The sequence below is a fragment of the Scylla paramamosain genome, chromosome 15 (assembly GCF_035594125.1).
Source record: "Scylla paramamosain isolate STU-SP2022 chromosome 15, ASM3559412v1, whole genome shotgun sequence".
Classification (NCBI taxonomy): domain Eukaryota; kingdom Metazoa; phylum Arthropoda; class Malacostraca; order Decapoda; family Portunidae; genus Scylla; species Scylla paramamosain.
In genome coordinates, this window is record NC_087165.1 from 12,083,512 (window position 1) to 12,098,511 (window position 15,000).

The following is a 15,000-nucleotide window of genomic DNA, read 5'->3' on the forward strand; positions in this document are numbered from 1 at the left end:
CCACCCGAATTAGAGATTAAGCATTGCTTTGGTGTTCCAGGCCTTGCCTCCCGTATAGCTTTGACCCTTCATCTATGTTTTTTTATTCATTTATTTATTTATTTACTCATTTTTTGATGTTTGCTTTTTATATTTGTCTTTACAAACACCCATCCCACCCACCAAAACACAAACACACACACACACACACACACACACACACACACACACACACACACACACACACACACACGCACACACACACACACACACACACACACACACACACACACACATTCACACAGAAATCATCAAGTGTTACAAAAAGTACAAATGTATGCAACATTTGTACACAACTGGGGCACCATACCTCTGGCAACCCTGCATAACGCTTTATCATTCCAAACCTGCTCCTGCGGTAACATTTAATGCATACAGTATGAAAATCTACACTCACTTCCAGCAATCTCTCTCTCTCTCTCTCTCTCTCTCTCTCTCTCTCTCTCTCTCTCTCTCTCTCTCTCTCTCTCTCTCTCATGTAAATCATGAGAAGCCCGATAGTATCAGTTTAAAAAAAAATATTAAAACTGCCAATTTGTCTGAAACTCCGAATGTGGTAGTATTTTGTATATCCACCAGCTGTTATGTTCCCTATATTAGTATTACATATTGGGCTTCGGGCATTGGCCCTTTCACACAGTGCCACCGATGGATGCCAATAGTTACCTCCCATAGTTTGCAATAGATCCTTCATACGAGGACACCACGGTTTCTCGAGCAGGTAACCTCCAACGACACTAACACGAAACAACGGAGTGATGCCACTGTCGTCCTTTATCCATCAAGATTCATTGTTCAGCCACCGTATGCGGTGGAGGAGGAAAACAACATAGCGAAAGATAGCGAAAGAGCAGGTGAACATAGAAGATCTTTGTTATGAATCAGAGAAACGTCCAACAATTTAGGATTCATCCATTGAGGATTTCACCATTATAACATTCAGCATTGGAAGCTTCTGCAATTAGAGTTTGCTCATACGAAATAAAATAAAGAATTTCTTCTCGTTAGCACATAAACCACTAAAGTGTTCAGTCTGCTGGTCCATTCTTGATGAAAGAATTTGATGCTTTCATCTGAATTCTTCTCTTTCCAGAGTGTCTCTTCTTTGTCCTGGTCAACAAGGTAAATAGAAGTAGCTCCTCCTTTAACGCCATTATTTTAACTGGCAAACATTAGAAAGGATGGCACGAGTCGGTGGTTGCTTGCAGTTACCAGACGCTTTCACACTGAGGTAACCAGTGGCAGCCACAGGTGCCGACGCCAGTGGTGTCTTGTGAGAGGGGGTATATAGATGTTTCGTTTCTCCTGAAAACCAAAACTACTTTATTCATTAAACAACTGGGTTCTAGTAGTGCTAATTGTGGGCTCCTTTCTCTAAGAATCTCAGTTTTGTAAGAGACGAGAAGAGGGGAATTTGAATTTTTCCAAAAATAATTATTCGACGACTCTAGTAATTTATATTTATCTTTTTTTATCCAGTGTTTTAAACATTTGACTGGCTCGCGGCGAGCGAGTGAGTGAAGTAATTCGAACGAAGTGCATGAAAGGCACAAAGTGAATGAAATGAATGAATTAATTAGTAATAAATAAAAATGTAAGTAAGGAGTTAATGAATAAAAAAAAAAAAAATTTCGACGCAAAAAAAAAAAAAAAAAACTTTTTTGTAGTAATTATAGCCTCCTGTAGTTCAGCACAACTGGTTTCTCGAAGTCACTGAATGATCAGTGCTGTGGTGAAGACACTTCCGTGTATACGTAAAGTACTTCAATAAAAATAAAAGAAAAAAGTTTGTATTGAATTTATACAGTGGCATTTAAAAATTCGTACGTAATTAGTTCTCGGAGGGTGTTCGGACTCCAAAAAGTTCAAGTTCCTAAATTACTTTTTTCATAAGAAATAATGGAAAGTTTATTAATCCGTTTCTGGACCCTCCCGCCCACACCCCACCAAAAAAATAAATAAATAGATAAATTAATTAATTAATAAATAAATAAATAAATAAAAAATATATAAATAAAATAAAAAAAATAAATAAATATTTAAAAAAAAAATCATCACCCATGACAATAATCTGAACTCTTGAGTAAGGTCATTCAATGAAATGTGTAAATTATACTTACTTCAAGTACTAAATTAATTAACTACAGTATATTGTAAAAGGTATATACTCAATCACAAAAACACATTCCAGTTTCTGCAGAGTATGATAGACGAGGCAATAGACAAGTCATGTTATGCATCAATATCAAATAAATCATCCCGCCTTTAAGGATACTATACTAAGTGGCACAAAAGTGCAACTGCAGTATGTTAAAAAAGATTATGAGCTACTAAAACTATGAACGTGGGGTATACGGTGGTAGTAAACATATATATATATATATATATATATATATATATATATATATATATATATATATATATATATATATATATATATATATATATATATATATATATATATATACACCCATCTATACACATACATACACACTCACACACACACACACACACACACACACACACACACACACACACACACACACACGTGTTCATATCACGGCCACATTTGTCTTCCAAGTACTGCACCTGCTGCACGGAGTAACGAGCACACCTGACCACGAAGCAGCCTCACTCTTTGCAAAACCAGTGAACACTCACCTGTACTAAAAGCTCCCGCAACTGTATTTGTTACTATTCCACCGAAGAACTGGAAGTAAGCAGTAGGCACAATGAGGGTGGTAGTGGTCTTCACTATTTCTGCCTTGCTATTACCATCTCATCCACGCAGGTATTTTGTCGTTATCCTCTTTCTTACCATACATACTATTCTTAATTCCTATTATCAAGTAATTTATCTTTATTTTTTTTGTATTATCCCAATGTTTACTTGAACAGTGATAGTAATTTTCAGGTTATAATGGACACATTAATATATTTCTTTGCTACTTATTATATGTATATATATATATATATATATATATATATATATATATATATATATATATATATATATATATATATATATATATATATATATATATATATATATATATTAAAACTTCTTAAACTACTTAACTTCTAAACGGGACCACATTCTGACCTTCCTTTTCACGGATCTCTCTCTCTCTCTCTCTCTCTCTCTCTCTCTCTCTCTCTCTCTCTCTCTCTCTCTCTCTCTCTCTCTCTCTCTCTCTCTCTCTCTCTCTCTCTCTCTCTCTCTCTCTCTCTCTCTCTCTCTCTCTCTCTCTCTCTCTCTCTTTTTGTAGACTTCAATGTTCACCAACAGTTTTTGGCTTTCCTATCCTTTCACTGGCCATGCTGGTGAACTAGCCTCCATGACCCAGAACAACTCGTGCAACACGCTCCTCGGATACGCACAACATTCTTGACCTTTCCCTAACCTCTAATCCTCTACTTATGCTGTTACCTATCTTCGATCACAGTCTCATATCTGTCTTGTCCTATCGCTCCGATCCCTCCTCAGGACTCCCCCAAAGCAAAGGTGCCTCTGGCATTTTGCCTATGCTAATTAAAGAGACATGAGGAGGTTTTTACTAATTTTCCTTGGAATGACTACTACTACCGTGTCAGAGACCCGTCTCTGTGTGCCGAGCGCATAACAGAGGTGACAGTGTCTGCCTTGGAGGCGTACATTCCTCACTTTCTCTCGGCCTAAACATTCCAAACCTTGGTTTAACACAGCCTGTTCCCCTGCTATACATGGTAGAAATGTGACCCGCAAAAAATACTTCCATCACCTGAGTCTCATGAGCATTATATTTCTCCTCGTAATCATGTCATGTTCTCTAACTAGCCAAAAACTCCTTCATTAATAAAAACTCAAAATGTTTCAAGTTCTAACACCCCTCGTGACTTCTAGACCCTACACAAAAGAATCCAATAACTTTGCTTCTTCTTTCCCTCTTATTTCAGCTTGATGTACCACTGCCATCTCATCTATTTCTAAAGTTCAACTCTTCGCTGAAACTTTTGCTAAAAACTCTAACTTGGACGATTCAGGACTTGTTCCTCCCTCTTCTCCTCCCTCTGACTACTTCATACTGCCCATTATGATCCTTTGCAGTGATGTTTTCCATGCCCTCGCTGGCCTAATCCCTCGAAAGGCTTATGGACGGGATGGGGTCCCTCCTGTTGTTCTCTGAAACTGTTCCTCCGTGCTTTCACCTTACCTAATCAAACTCTATCAAAATCTACCTTTCTTTCTTGCTGGAAGTTTACCTACATTCAGCCAGATCCTAAAAATGGTGACTGTTCTAATCCCCCAGACTACCGCCATATTGCTTTAATTTCCTTCCTATCTAAAGTTATTCAATCTATTCTCATCAGGAAGATTCTTAAAGATCTATCAATTCAAAACCTTTCTGATCGCCAGAATTCCGGCAAGAGTTCCGTCAAGTTCCGTCAAGAGTTCCGTCAAGGTCACTCTACTGGTGATCTGGCTTTCCTTACTGAGTCTTGGTCATCCTATTATAGAGATTTTGATGAAACTTTTAATGTTCCCTTACTCACATCAAAAGCGTATGATAAAGTCTGGCAGAAAGCTTTCATTTCCAAACTACCCTCTTACGGCTTCTATCCTTCTCTTTATAATTTCACCTTAAGTTTCCTTTCTGACCGTTGTATTGCTTCTGTGATAGACAGTCATTGTTCTCCTAAACCTATTAACAGTGGAGTTCCACAGTGTTCCGTCGTGTCACCCACTCTCTTCCCATTATTCATCAATGATATTCTAAAACAAACTTCTTGTCCTATCAACTCCTTCTCTGATAAAAAAAAAAGACTATTTTTTCCACATATTTCTGTGGACTTCCAGTCCTTCGGGAAATAAACAGTTCACGCAGGGAAGCCACAAAACGCCTTACTTCGAATCTCTCTAAAATTTCTGACTGGTGAAAAGCAAACCTAGTATTTATTGTTCAGTACCTCAAAAATTCAGTTCCTCCATCTATCAGCCCAACACAACCTTCTAGGCAACTATCCCCCTCTTCTTCAATGACATTCAACTGTCACACTCTTCTACACTGAACATCCTCGCTCTGTCCTTTACTTCTAATCTCATCTCTTGTTAAACAGCATCTATGAAGTTATGCGTTATAAGTCACCTCCGACAGTTTTTCTGACCACCCTAGAAGCTAGCTTTGTACAGGGGCCTTTTCCGTCCTTGTATGGAGTGTTTCACATGTATGAAGGGGTTCCACTAATACCGCTCTTTTAGACAATGTGGAATCAAAAGCTTTCCGTCTTATCAGCACCTCTCCTCTAACTGACTGTCTTCAGCCTCTTTCTCATCGTTGCAGTGTTACATCTCTTGTTATCTTCTAACGCTTTTTTTATGCCAATTGTTCTGCTGATCTTGATAACTGCATGCCTCTTCTCCTCCCTCGGCCTCTCTGGAGAAGAATTTTTCCTTTCTCTCACCTCTATTCTGCTACTGCTACTGCTACTACTACCACCACTACTACTACTACTACTACCATCACTACTACTACTATTACTACTACTACTACTACTACTACCACTACTTCTACTAGTACTACTATTTTTTTTTTTTTTATGTAGGAATGATACTGGCCAAGGGCAACAAAAATCTAATAAAAAAAAAAAATACCCACTGAAATGCCAGTCCCATAAAAGGGTCAAAGCAGTGGTAAAAAATTGGTGGAGAAGTGTCTTGAAACCTCCCTTTTGAAGGAATTCAAGTCATAGGAAGGTGGAAATACAGAAGCAGGCAGGGAGTTCCAGAGTTTACCAAAGAAAGGGATGAATGATTGAGAATACTGGTTAACTCTTGCGTTAGAGAGGTGGACAGAATAGGGTTGAGAGAAAGAAGAAAGTCTTGTGCAGCGAGGCCGTGGAAGGAGGGGAGGCATGCAGTTAGCAAGATCAGAAGAGCAGTTGGCATGAAAATAGCGGTAGAAGACAGCTAGATATGCAACATTGCGGCGGTGAGAGAGGGGCTGAAGACAGTCAGTTAGAGGAGAGGAGTTGATGAGACGAAAAGCTTTTGATTCCACCCTGTCTACAAGAACAGTATGAGTGGAACCCCCCCAGACATGTGAAGCATACTCCATACATGGACAGATAAGGCCCTTGTACAGAGTTAGCAGCTGGGGGGGGGGGTGAGAAAAACTGGCGGAGACGTCTCAGAACACCTAACTTCATAGAAGCTGTTTTAGCTAGAGATGAGATGTGAAGTTTCCAGTTCAGATTATAAGTAAAGGACAGACCGAGGATGTTCAGTGTAGAAGAGGGGGACAGTTCAGTGTCATTGAAGAAGAGGGGATGGTTGTCTGGAAGGTTGTGTCGAATTGATAGATGGAGGAATTGAGTTTTTGAGGCATTGAACAATACCAAGTTTACTCTACCCCAATCAGAAATTTTAGAAAGATCAGAAGTCAGGCGTTCTGTGGCTTCCCTGCGTGACATATTTACCTCCTGAAGGGTTGGACGTCTATGAAAAGACGTGGAAAAGTGCAGGGTGGTATCATCAGCATAGGAGTGGATAGGACAAGAAGTTTGGTTTAGAAGATCATTAATGAATAATAAGAAGAGAGTGGGTGACAGGACAGAACCCTGAGGAACACCACTGTTAATAGATTTAGGAGAAGAACAGTGACCGTCTACCACAGCAGCAATAGAACGGTCAGAAAGGAAACTTGAGATGAAGTTACAGAGAGAAGGATAGAAACCGTAAGAGGGTAGTTTGGAAATCAAAGCTTTGTGCCAGACTTTATCAAAGGCTTTTGATATGTCCAAGGCAACAGCAAAAGTTTCACCAAAGTCTCTAAAAGAGGATGACCAAGACTCAGTAATGAAAGCCAGAAGATCACCAGTAGAGCGGCCTTGACGGAACCCATACGGGCGATCAGATAGAAGGTTGTGAAGTGATAGATGTTTAAGAATCTTCCTGTTGAGGATAGATTCAAAAACTTTAGATAAGCAGGAAATTAAAGCAATAGGACGGTAGTTTGAGGGATTAGAGCGGTCACCCTTTTTAGGAACAGGTTGAATGTAGGCAAACTTCCAGGAAGAAGGAAAGGTATATGTTGACAGACAGAGCTGAAAGAGTTTGACTAGGCAAGGTGCAAGCACGGAGGCACAGTTTCGGAGAACAATAGGAGGGACCCCATCAGGTCCATAAGCCTTCCGAGGGTTTAGGCCAGCGAGGGCATGGTAAACATCATTGCGAAGAATTTTACTACTACTACTACTACTACTACTACTACTACTACTATTAATACTACTACAGCTGCTGGTGCTTCCACTACTACGACATGATAATAGTAATATTCTATAATAATAATAATAATAATAATAATAATAATAATAATAATAATAATAATAATAATAATAATAATAATAATAATAATAATAAAATAATAATAATAATAATAATAATAATAATAATAATAATAATAATAATAATAATAATAATAATAATTGTCATTATTAATATTTTTATTATTATTATTATTATTATTATTATTATTATTATTATTTTTATTATTATTATTATTACCATTATTATTATTATTAATATTATTATTATTATTATTATTATTATTATTATTATTATTATTATTATTATTATTATTATTATTATTGGTATTATTATTATTATATTATCATTATCATTATAGAAGAAGCACTAATTTTAGACATTTTAACTTATATTTTTTCTGCTTTTGCTATAACACTGTTTTCTCCATTTGGATCCTCTGATAAACTGCCTCATATCTATATCTTCTCGTATCACTCTAATTTCTCTTCAGGATGCCCCAGTGCAGATTTTCCTCTGGCGTTTTGCCTTTACTATATGCGGATACTTTAGAAGGTAATATTTTGATTTTCCTTGGAAAGATTACTGTTTCTGTGGTAGAGTCACGTCTTTTTGTACTGAGAACATAACAGAAGTGGTAGCGTCTGGAATGGAGGCGTACATTCCTCAACCTTCTTCTCATCCCAAGGCATCCAAACCTTGATTTAATTCAGCCTATTCTCGTGCTATATAGGAAAGAAATGCGGCCCACGAATGGAACTTAAGCCTTTAATCACCTGAATCTCATGCGATTTTTACATATCCTAGAATTTGTTCCAAGACTGTTCTTCAACTAGGCAAAAACTTCTTCACCATTATATAATGTCAAAATTTTTTCGATCTAATTTTCATCGAGACATCTGGAAACTCGATAAAAATATCTCCAAATAACTTTTCTTGTTCGTCTTCTTCATCCTGTTTGAACCTGATTGCACCACTACCATCTGGATCAATGGGGTCAGTACACCGTCACTTTAGACCAAATCAAATTAATACATTTAAATACAAGCCCTATCTCTTTGTGACACTTAAGTGTCCACTGGTTAATCAAATTTCCTTTTCCCGTTTTTTTTTTTCATTTTTATTTTTTTTTATTTATTTATTTACATTTTTTTTTTTTTTTACCATAATATAATTTTGTTTTTAATATTATTATTTTAACATACCACCTTTCCTTCTTTGAACGTTCTGCAGCGGCGCCGAATGAGTATGGTGTTGCGGCACCATGAAATCAGGTCAATCAGTCAATCAATGAACCTCGATAAAATGATCTCCAAACAACTTTTCTTCATTTTATCTCCTCTGTCTCAATCTGATGGCACCACTGTCATATCATCTATCTCTAAAGCTGACTTTTTGGTAAACACTGTACCATGGAAGATTCCAGACATGTTCCCCCCTCTCCTTCACTGTTTCATGTCTCTTATTAAGATCTTTCTCAATGATGTTTTCCATGCCCTTACTGACCTTAACTCTCGGAAGCCTTATGGGGCTGATGGGGTTCCTCATATTATTCTCCTAAAATATGCCTACGTGCTTGCACCTTGCCTGATCTACTCTGTCTCTTGACATTTACCTTCCCTACCTGCAGGATGTTTGCCTCCATTCACCCTCTTCCTAAAAACATTGACTGCTCCAACTCTTAAAATTACAATCCTATTGGTTTGATTTACTGTCTTTGTCAAAAATTTTAATCTATCTTTATCATGAAGACTGATAAACACTATCACTTCAAAAATTTACATCGGATCGCCAGTATGGGTTACGTAGTAACTATATTGGTACTATTGGTGATCTACCTTTCTTTATTGAGTCTTCGTCATCCTCTTTAAGGGATTTTAGTGAAATCTTTGCTATTCCTCCACACATATCAAAAGCGTTTGATAGAATCTAGACTACAGAGTCACTTTATATCTTCCCCGCTGTAGGGAGTCACCTTGTCGCGGTGGCGGGGCTTGAAGCGTGGTCGGCGGTGCCACCTTCTTTGATGGCTGGACTGTCACTGGAGGGTTTGGTGCCCGTCGGCTCCGTGGACCAAGTGCTCCCTCTTTGGCGCCAAATGAATGCGATGATGTGGCGTCTTTTATCCCCCCTTTTTATAAACAATTAATCAATCTATCTCTGTATTTCCATTCCAAGCTTCCTTTCTGACTGTTCTATTGTTGAGAGAGACTGTCACTGTTCTTATCCTAAGTTTGTTAGCTGTGGTGTTTCTCAACCATACAACGCTTGATTTCTCATGTCTCTAAAATTTATGAATGTGTGCAGATCAAACTTAGTGCTGTTCATTCCCTCTAAATTTAATATGCTCCACCTATCAACTGGGCACATTCTTCCAAATTCTTTATCCCCATTAATTCCCCTTATTTACACTGAATATCTTCGATATAATCATTACTAATAGCCTAAACTGGAAGTTTTACTTCTCATCTCTAGATAGAACAGCTTCTGTGAATTTAAGTGATCTACAAGGTCGTCTCCACCTGATTTTTCTTGTCCTATCCCCAGTTATACAATGATTTATCCGTCCATATATAAAGTGCGTTTCACATACGTGGAAATGTTTCTATCCTACTGCTCTCCTAAACAAGGTGGAATGAAGAAATTTTGTCTCATCAGCTACACTCCTCTAATTGACTGTCTTCAGCTTACCTCTCATTGACGCAATGGTTCATCTCTTCCTATCTTCTAACGCTAGCTACATGCATCACCTACTACCGTGTCTATACTTTATTCTCCTTCTTCTGCGCCCTCCCTCTCCCCTCAGATAAAAAAGACTCCTTAGATTACTTCACTGGGATAACTTTTCTCCGTTAGTCATGCTTACTCATTTCAACGCTTTCATCTCTCGTTTCGATGAGCACAGTGTGAAAATAGTACCTGGAACCTTAACGTTGTCTCAAGCGTGAAAGCTTCGTGTGTGTGTGTGTGTGTGTCTATATATATATATATATATATATATATATATATATATATATATATATATATATATATATATATATATATATATATATATATATATATACTGTACGTATAAATAATACTGTTGAATGTTTATCGCTGATTTATGTATCAGCAACCTGGAACCATCTTGTTTATTCTTAGGTCCAGTAATGTGTGCCCCGTCACTGCAGTGCAAAGCCTGGAAGGGCTTCTGTTTTCCGAAGACGAACCCTGACGGTTGCACTAACGGAGACGTCTCCAAGGACGGCTGTGAGGGCAGGGAATGTGCTTGTTGCATGCCAAGTGAGCGTGTGTTTGTGTGTGTGTGTTTGTTTATCATATTCTTATGGAAACAAAACAAACAAAATTAAATATCTGTGTAAGTTGCTATTATTTTGAAGGACATTTTCAATTTTTCTTTTCAGCAAGATATGCTTTCAGGGATCAATATAAAAAAATAGTTATTTTTATGTTCGTCTACTAATCACTTTGCGAAGCGATTCACTTTCATGTGTTTAATTTAACATTTTATAAATTCCATGCTGTATTTAGTATGCAGTTTGCACTAACAATTGCCTATTAATTTGGGTACTGTTGGCAGATGTACATGTATTCACCTTTGTATGTTTCTGTTTGACTGCCTGGCAGAAAGATATTTTCACAGTTATCAACTCATTTCAATGTTTTATTTTATTTTTTTTTTTTACATTAGGTCTAATTTCTTGTTTATACTGATCCTGGTATGGTGGCCACATTTTATTCTTTCACTTTTCTCCAGACTTCTTTCAAGGATTTGCTCCAATAGAGATTCTCATTGGCAGGCGTTTCCATTTTCCATTTCTTCTGCTGACAACAACAACATTCATGCGTTCGTGGTACCAGTCGTGTCAATCAATGGTTGACAAGTTTTTCTAATCTCATGCACCTTTTCAGGGGCTTTTGAGAAATTCATGTACTAAAGCGCCTACAAATTTGATAAAAAAAAAAAAAATTACCTTTTCCTCTAGTAATGCTTGAGGAAAACGTGACTGAAAATATATAACTAAAAATTTAAGTTTCTCTTTCAAAAACACGAACTAGTACTCGACCGTAAATTATTTCTTATATAAGTACTAAATGAATAACAAGACATCAAATCACTGAGACGCGAGTTACACGTCAGTTTAATTTACTAATACATTATATCAATCTAAAATACGCTAATCTCAGTTTGTATTATTTTTTTAAATAACAAACAACTTTTTTCTCAAACACCTTTTCGTACTATGAACACTTATATACACTGGCCATGTCATGTATTCCTCCATGTACAGCATTATTTGCAGGTACCCTTTGAAAAAAATCTTGCACTCTTTATGCCTCATGCACCAGGTCGAGGAACACTGATGTAAACAATAATAAAAAAATGGTTTACTTAACAAGTCATTCTTCATTTTTCAGAAAAATCAACTTCCACCACAACGCGGCCCACTACCACTACCACCACCACCACCACCACCACCACCACAACCACCACAACCACCACTTCTCCCACTACTACCACCACCACGACTACCACCACCACAACCACCACCACCACCACCACCACCACCACCACAACCACCACCACCACCACTCCTCCCACTACTACTACCACCACGACTACCACCACCACAACTACCACCACCACCACCACCACCACCACCACCACCACCACCACTCCTCCCACTACAACTACCACCACGACTACCACCACCACCACCACCACCACCACCACCACCACCACTCCTCCCGCTTCTACTACCACCACGACTACCACCACCACCACCACCACATCCCCTACGACTAGTACTACTACTACTACTGCTACTACTACTACTACTACTGCTACTACTACTACTACTACTACTACTGCTACTACCAGCACCAGTAGTCCAATTTTCGCTGATTGCCAGTGTGGGGTTCAGAATGGTGCTCGCATCGTTGGGGGTATGGAGGTGATTCCCCAGAATAAGTACCCATGGATGGTAGGTATGGCACTCTCTGGGGCCACTTCTTACTTCTGTGGAGCAAGCATCATAACTGACCGACACATCCTCACCGCCGCCCACTGCTTATTCGAAATAGAAACCAAGGCCCCGATTCCCGCTAGTTCAATCATGGTGGGCATCGCAGATCACAACCAAGTTTCAACGAATGACGACGTCGTTGGTGTCACCGGTCTCGTTGCAATTCAAAACTATACAGTTTTCAGTAGTTACGATCCAAATGGCTACGATTTTGATATCGCAATACTAACACTTAAGGAGCCGTTAAATTTTACATTGCAACAAGTAGGCCCTATTTGTCTCCCTAAAAACAACAACAACACATACGCAGGAGTTCTCGCCACCGCTGTTGGCTGGGGCTTGACAATGGAAAACGGAACTCAGCCGGATGTTCTGATGGAAGTTCAGGTTCCCATCATCGATCAGGCTTCGTGTGCAAGTAATATCAATGGTTTGACAGGTAATATGATTTGTGCTGGTTTGGATGAGGGAGGGAAAGACTCCTGTTCTGGAGATTCTGGAGGACCATTGTCTGTGGTGGAGAATGAGCGTCACGTCCTGGTCGGTGTGACTTCCTTCGGGGGTGGATGTGCGCGGCCCATGAATCCTGGAGTGTACGCAAGAGTTACCGAATTTCTCACATGGATAAGTCAAAATACACAGGGCGGTAATTACTGTGGCTAATCATTTTGATTTTCAAAGTACTCCAAACAATTTTAAATTTAATTGAATACAGCACGCTTGCTCATATTTCTTTTACATATTAATATAATTAAGAATCGGAGTGCCATCTGACCTGTCCTTCTGCTTCCTTGAAAGATATGAAAAACTATTTTGTTGCAAAAGCCAACAATAGCTGGTAACATTAAAATATTTTATATTTCCATATATTCACAGGTTAAAGTATGAGTATAGTTAAAAGTAGGTGTGATTATCATATTCATGAGTGTTCACTGATATTTATTTTCATGTAATATGCTCGTAACAGTATTTTAATATACTGCCACAAATTGATGGCTTAGGTTTTTTTCTATGAGTCTCAATATTCACATTACGGTGATAATTATATTTTATAATGTACTGTATTCCTATTTTATTGTTTGAAAATACATATTGAATCTTGAAAGTTCTCACTATTTTATTTATCCATTTTCATTTATCTACATTTTTTTTTTTGTCTCTTAGGACACCTTGTATGCCATTGATGAAGTATGTCTGTCGTATATTGCTTTCCTCCTCCACCGCATACGGTGGCTTGACAATGAATCTTGATGGATTAAGGACGACAGTGGCGTCATTCCGTTGTTTCGTGTTAGTGTCGTTGGAGGTTACCTGCTCGAGCAACCGTGGTGTCTTTGTATGAAGGATCTATTACAAACTATGGGAGGTAACTACTGGCAGCCATCGGTGGCATTGTGTGAAAGGGCCCTATGCCCGAAACTCAATACGTAATACTAATATAGGGAACATAACAGCTGGTGGATATACAAAAAACTACCACATTCGGAGTTTCAGACAAATTGGCAGTTTTAATATTTTTTTAAACTGATACTATCGGGCTTCTCATGATTTACATGTTAGAGAGAGAGAGAGAGAGAGAGAGAGAGAGAGAGAGAGAGAGAGAGAGAGAGAGAGAGAGAGAGAGAGAGAGAGAGAGAGAGAGTGCCGGAAGAGAGTGTAGATTTTCATACTGTATGCATTAAATGTTACCGCAGGAGCAGGTTTGGAATGATAAAGCGTTATGCAGGGTTGCCAGAGGTATGGTGCCCCAGTTGTGTACAGATGTTGCATACATTTATATTTTTTGTAACACTTGATGCTTTCTGTATGAATGTGTGTGTGAGTGTGTGTGTGTATGTGTGTATGTGTGGGTGTGTGTGTAGATGTGTGTGTGTGTGTGTGTGTGTGTGTGTGTGTGTATGGGTGTGTGTGTGTGTGTGTGTGTGTGTGTGTGTGTGTGTGTGTGTGTGTGTGTGTGTGTGTGTGTGTGTTTGTTTTGGTGGGTGGGATGGGTGTTTGTAAAGACAAATATAAAAAAGCAAACATAAAAAAAAACAAGTAAATAAATAAATAATTGAATAAAAAAACATAGATGAAGGGTCAAAACTATACGGGAGGCAAGGCCTAGAACACCAAAGCAATGCTTAATCTCTAATTCGGGTGGCAGGCTTAAGGGGTGAGATAATCAGGGATAAATCTCTTCTGCTACTGATGAAATGGTACTTGGTTCACGACGCCGTGGACGCTTTAGTCTGATGTTCAAATATCTACATGAAAAGTTCTCCACGTTTAAAGCTGCTAAATATGCATACTAGGCGTTCATGCTTGAAACGTGTTACATTTACAAGCACTTACGTTGATATTTTTGTTATAAAAGACTTAAAAAGAACGTGAATTTGGGTATTAGAATCTATATATTTGGCAAGAAGCGAAAAATAGTAAACGATATATTCAAATATTATTATCAGTTATCAGCTGTGACTCACAGGGTGTGTGGCTGGGAATGGATGGCGCGAGACAAAGGAGGAGGAAAATACCCACTCTCTCGTTATCATGCATCCCGTACCACATTGGCAGATGCAAGGAGACACGCAAGATAGTCAAAGATATCCTTTCTTTTCTCTTTCATATAACTTTTCATCAAAATCT

The 15,000-nt window shown here is 38.4% G+C and overlaps 1 protein-coding gene across 1 annotated transcript; it reads left to right on the top strand.

The window, feature by feature from the left end:
• Window positions 1–2,692: 2,692 nt before the first annotated feature.
• LOC135107450 (serine protease 30-like) lies at window positions 2,693–13,480 on the top strand. The gene is made up of 3 exons (XM_064017324.1): window positions 2,693–2,830; window positions 10,487–10,627; window positions 11,765–13,480. The coding sequence occupies exons 2-3, from the start codon at window positions 10,495–10,497 to the stop codon at window positions 13,033–13,035; spliced, it is 1,404 nt and encodes a 467-aa protein (XP_063873394.1). The 5' UTR covers window positions 2,693–2,830; window positions 10,487–10,494; the 3' UTR covers window positions 13,036–13,480.
• Window positions 13,481–15,000: the final 1,520 nt, after the last annotated feature.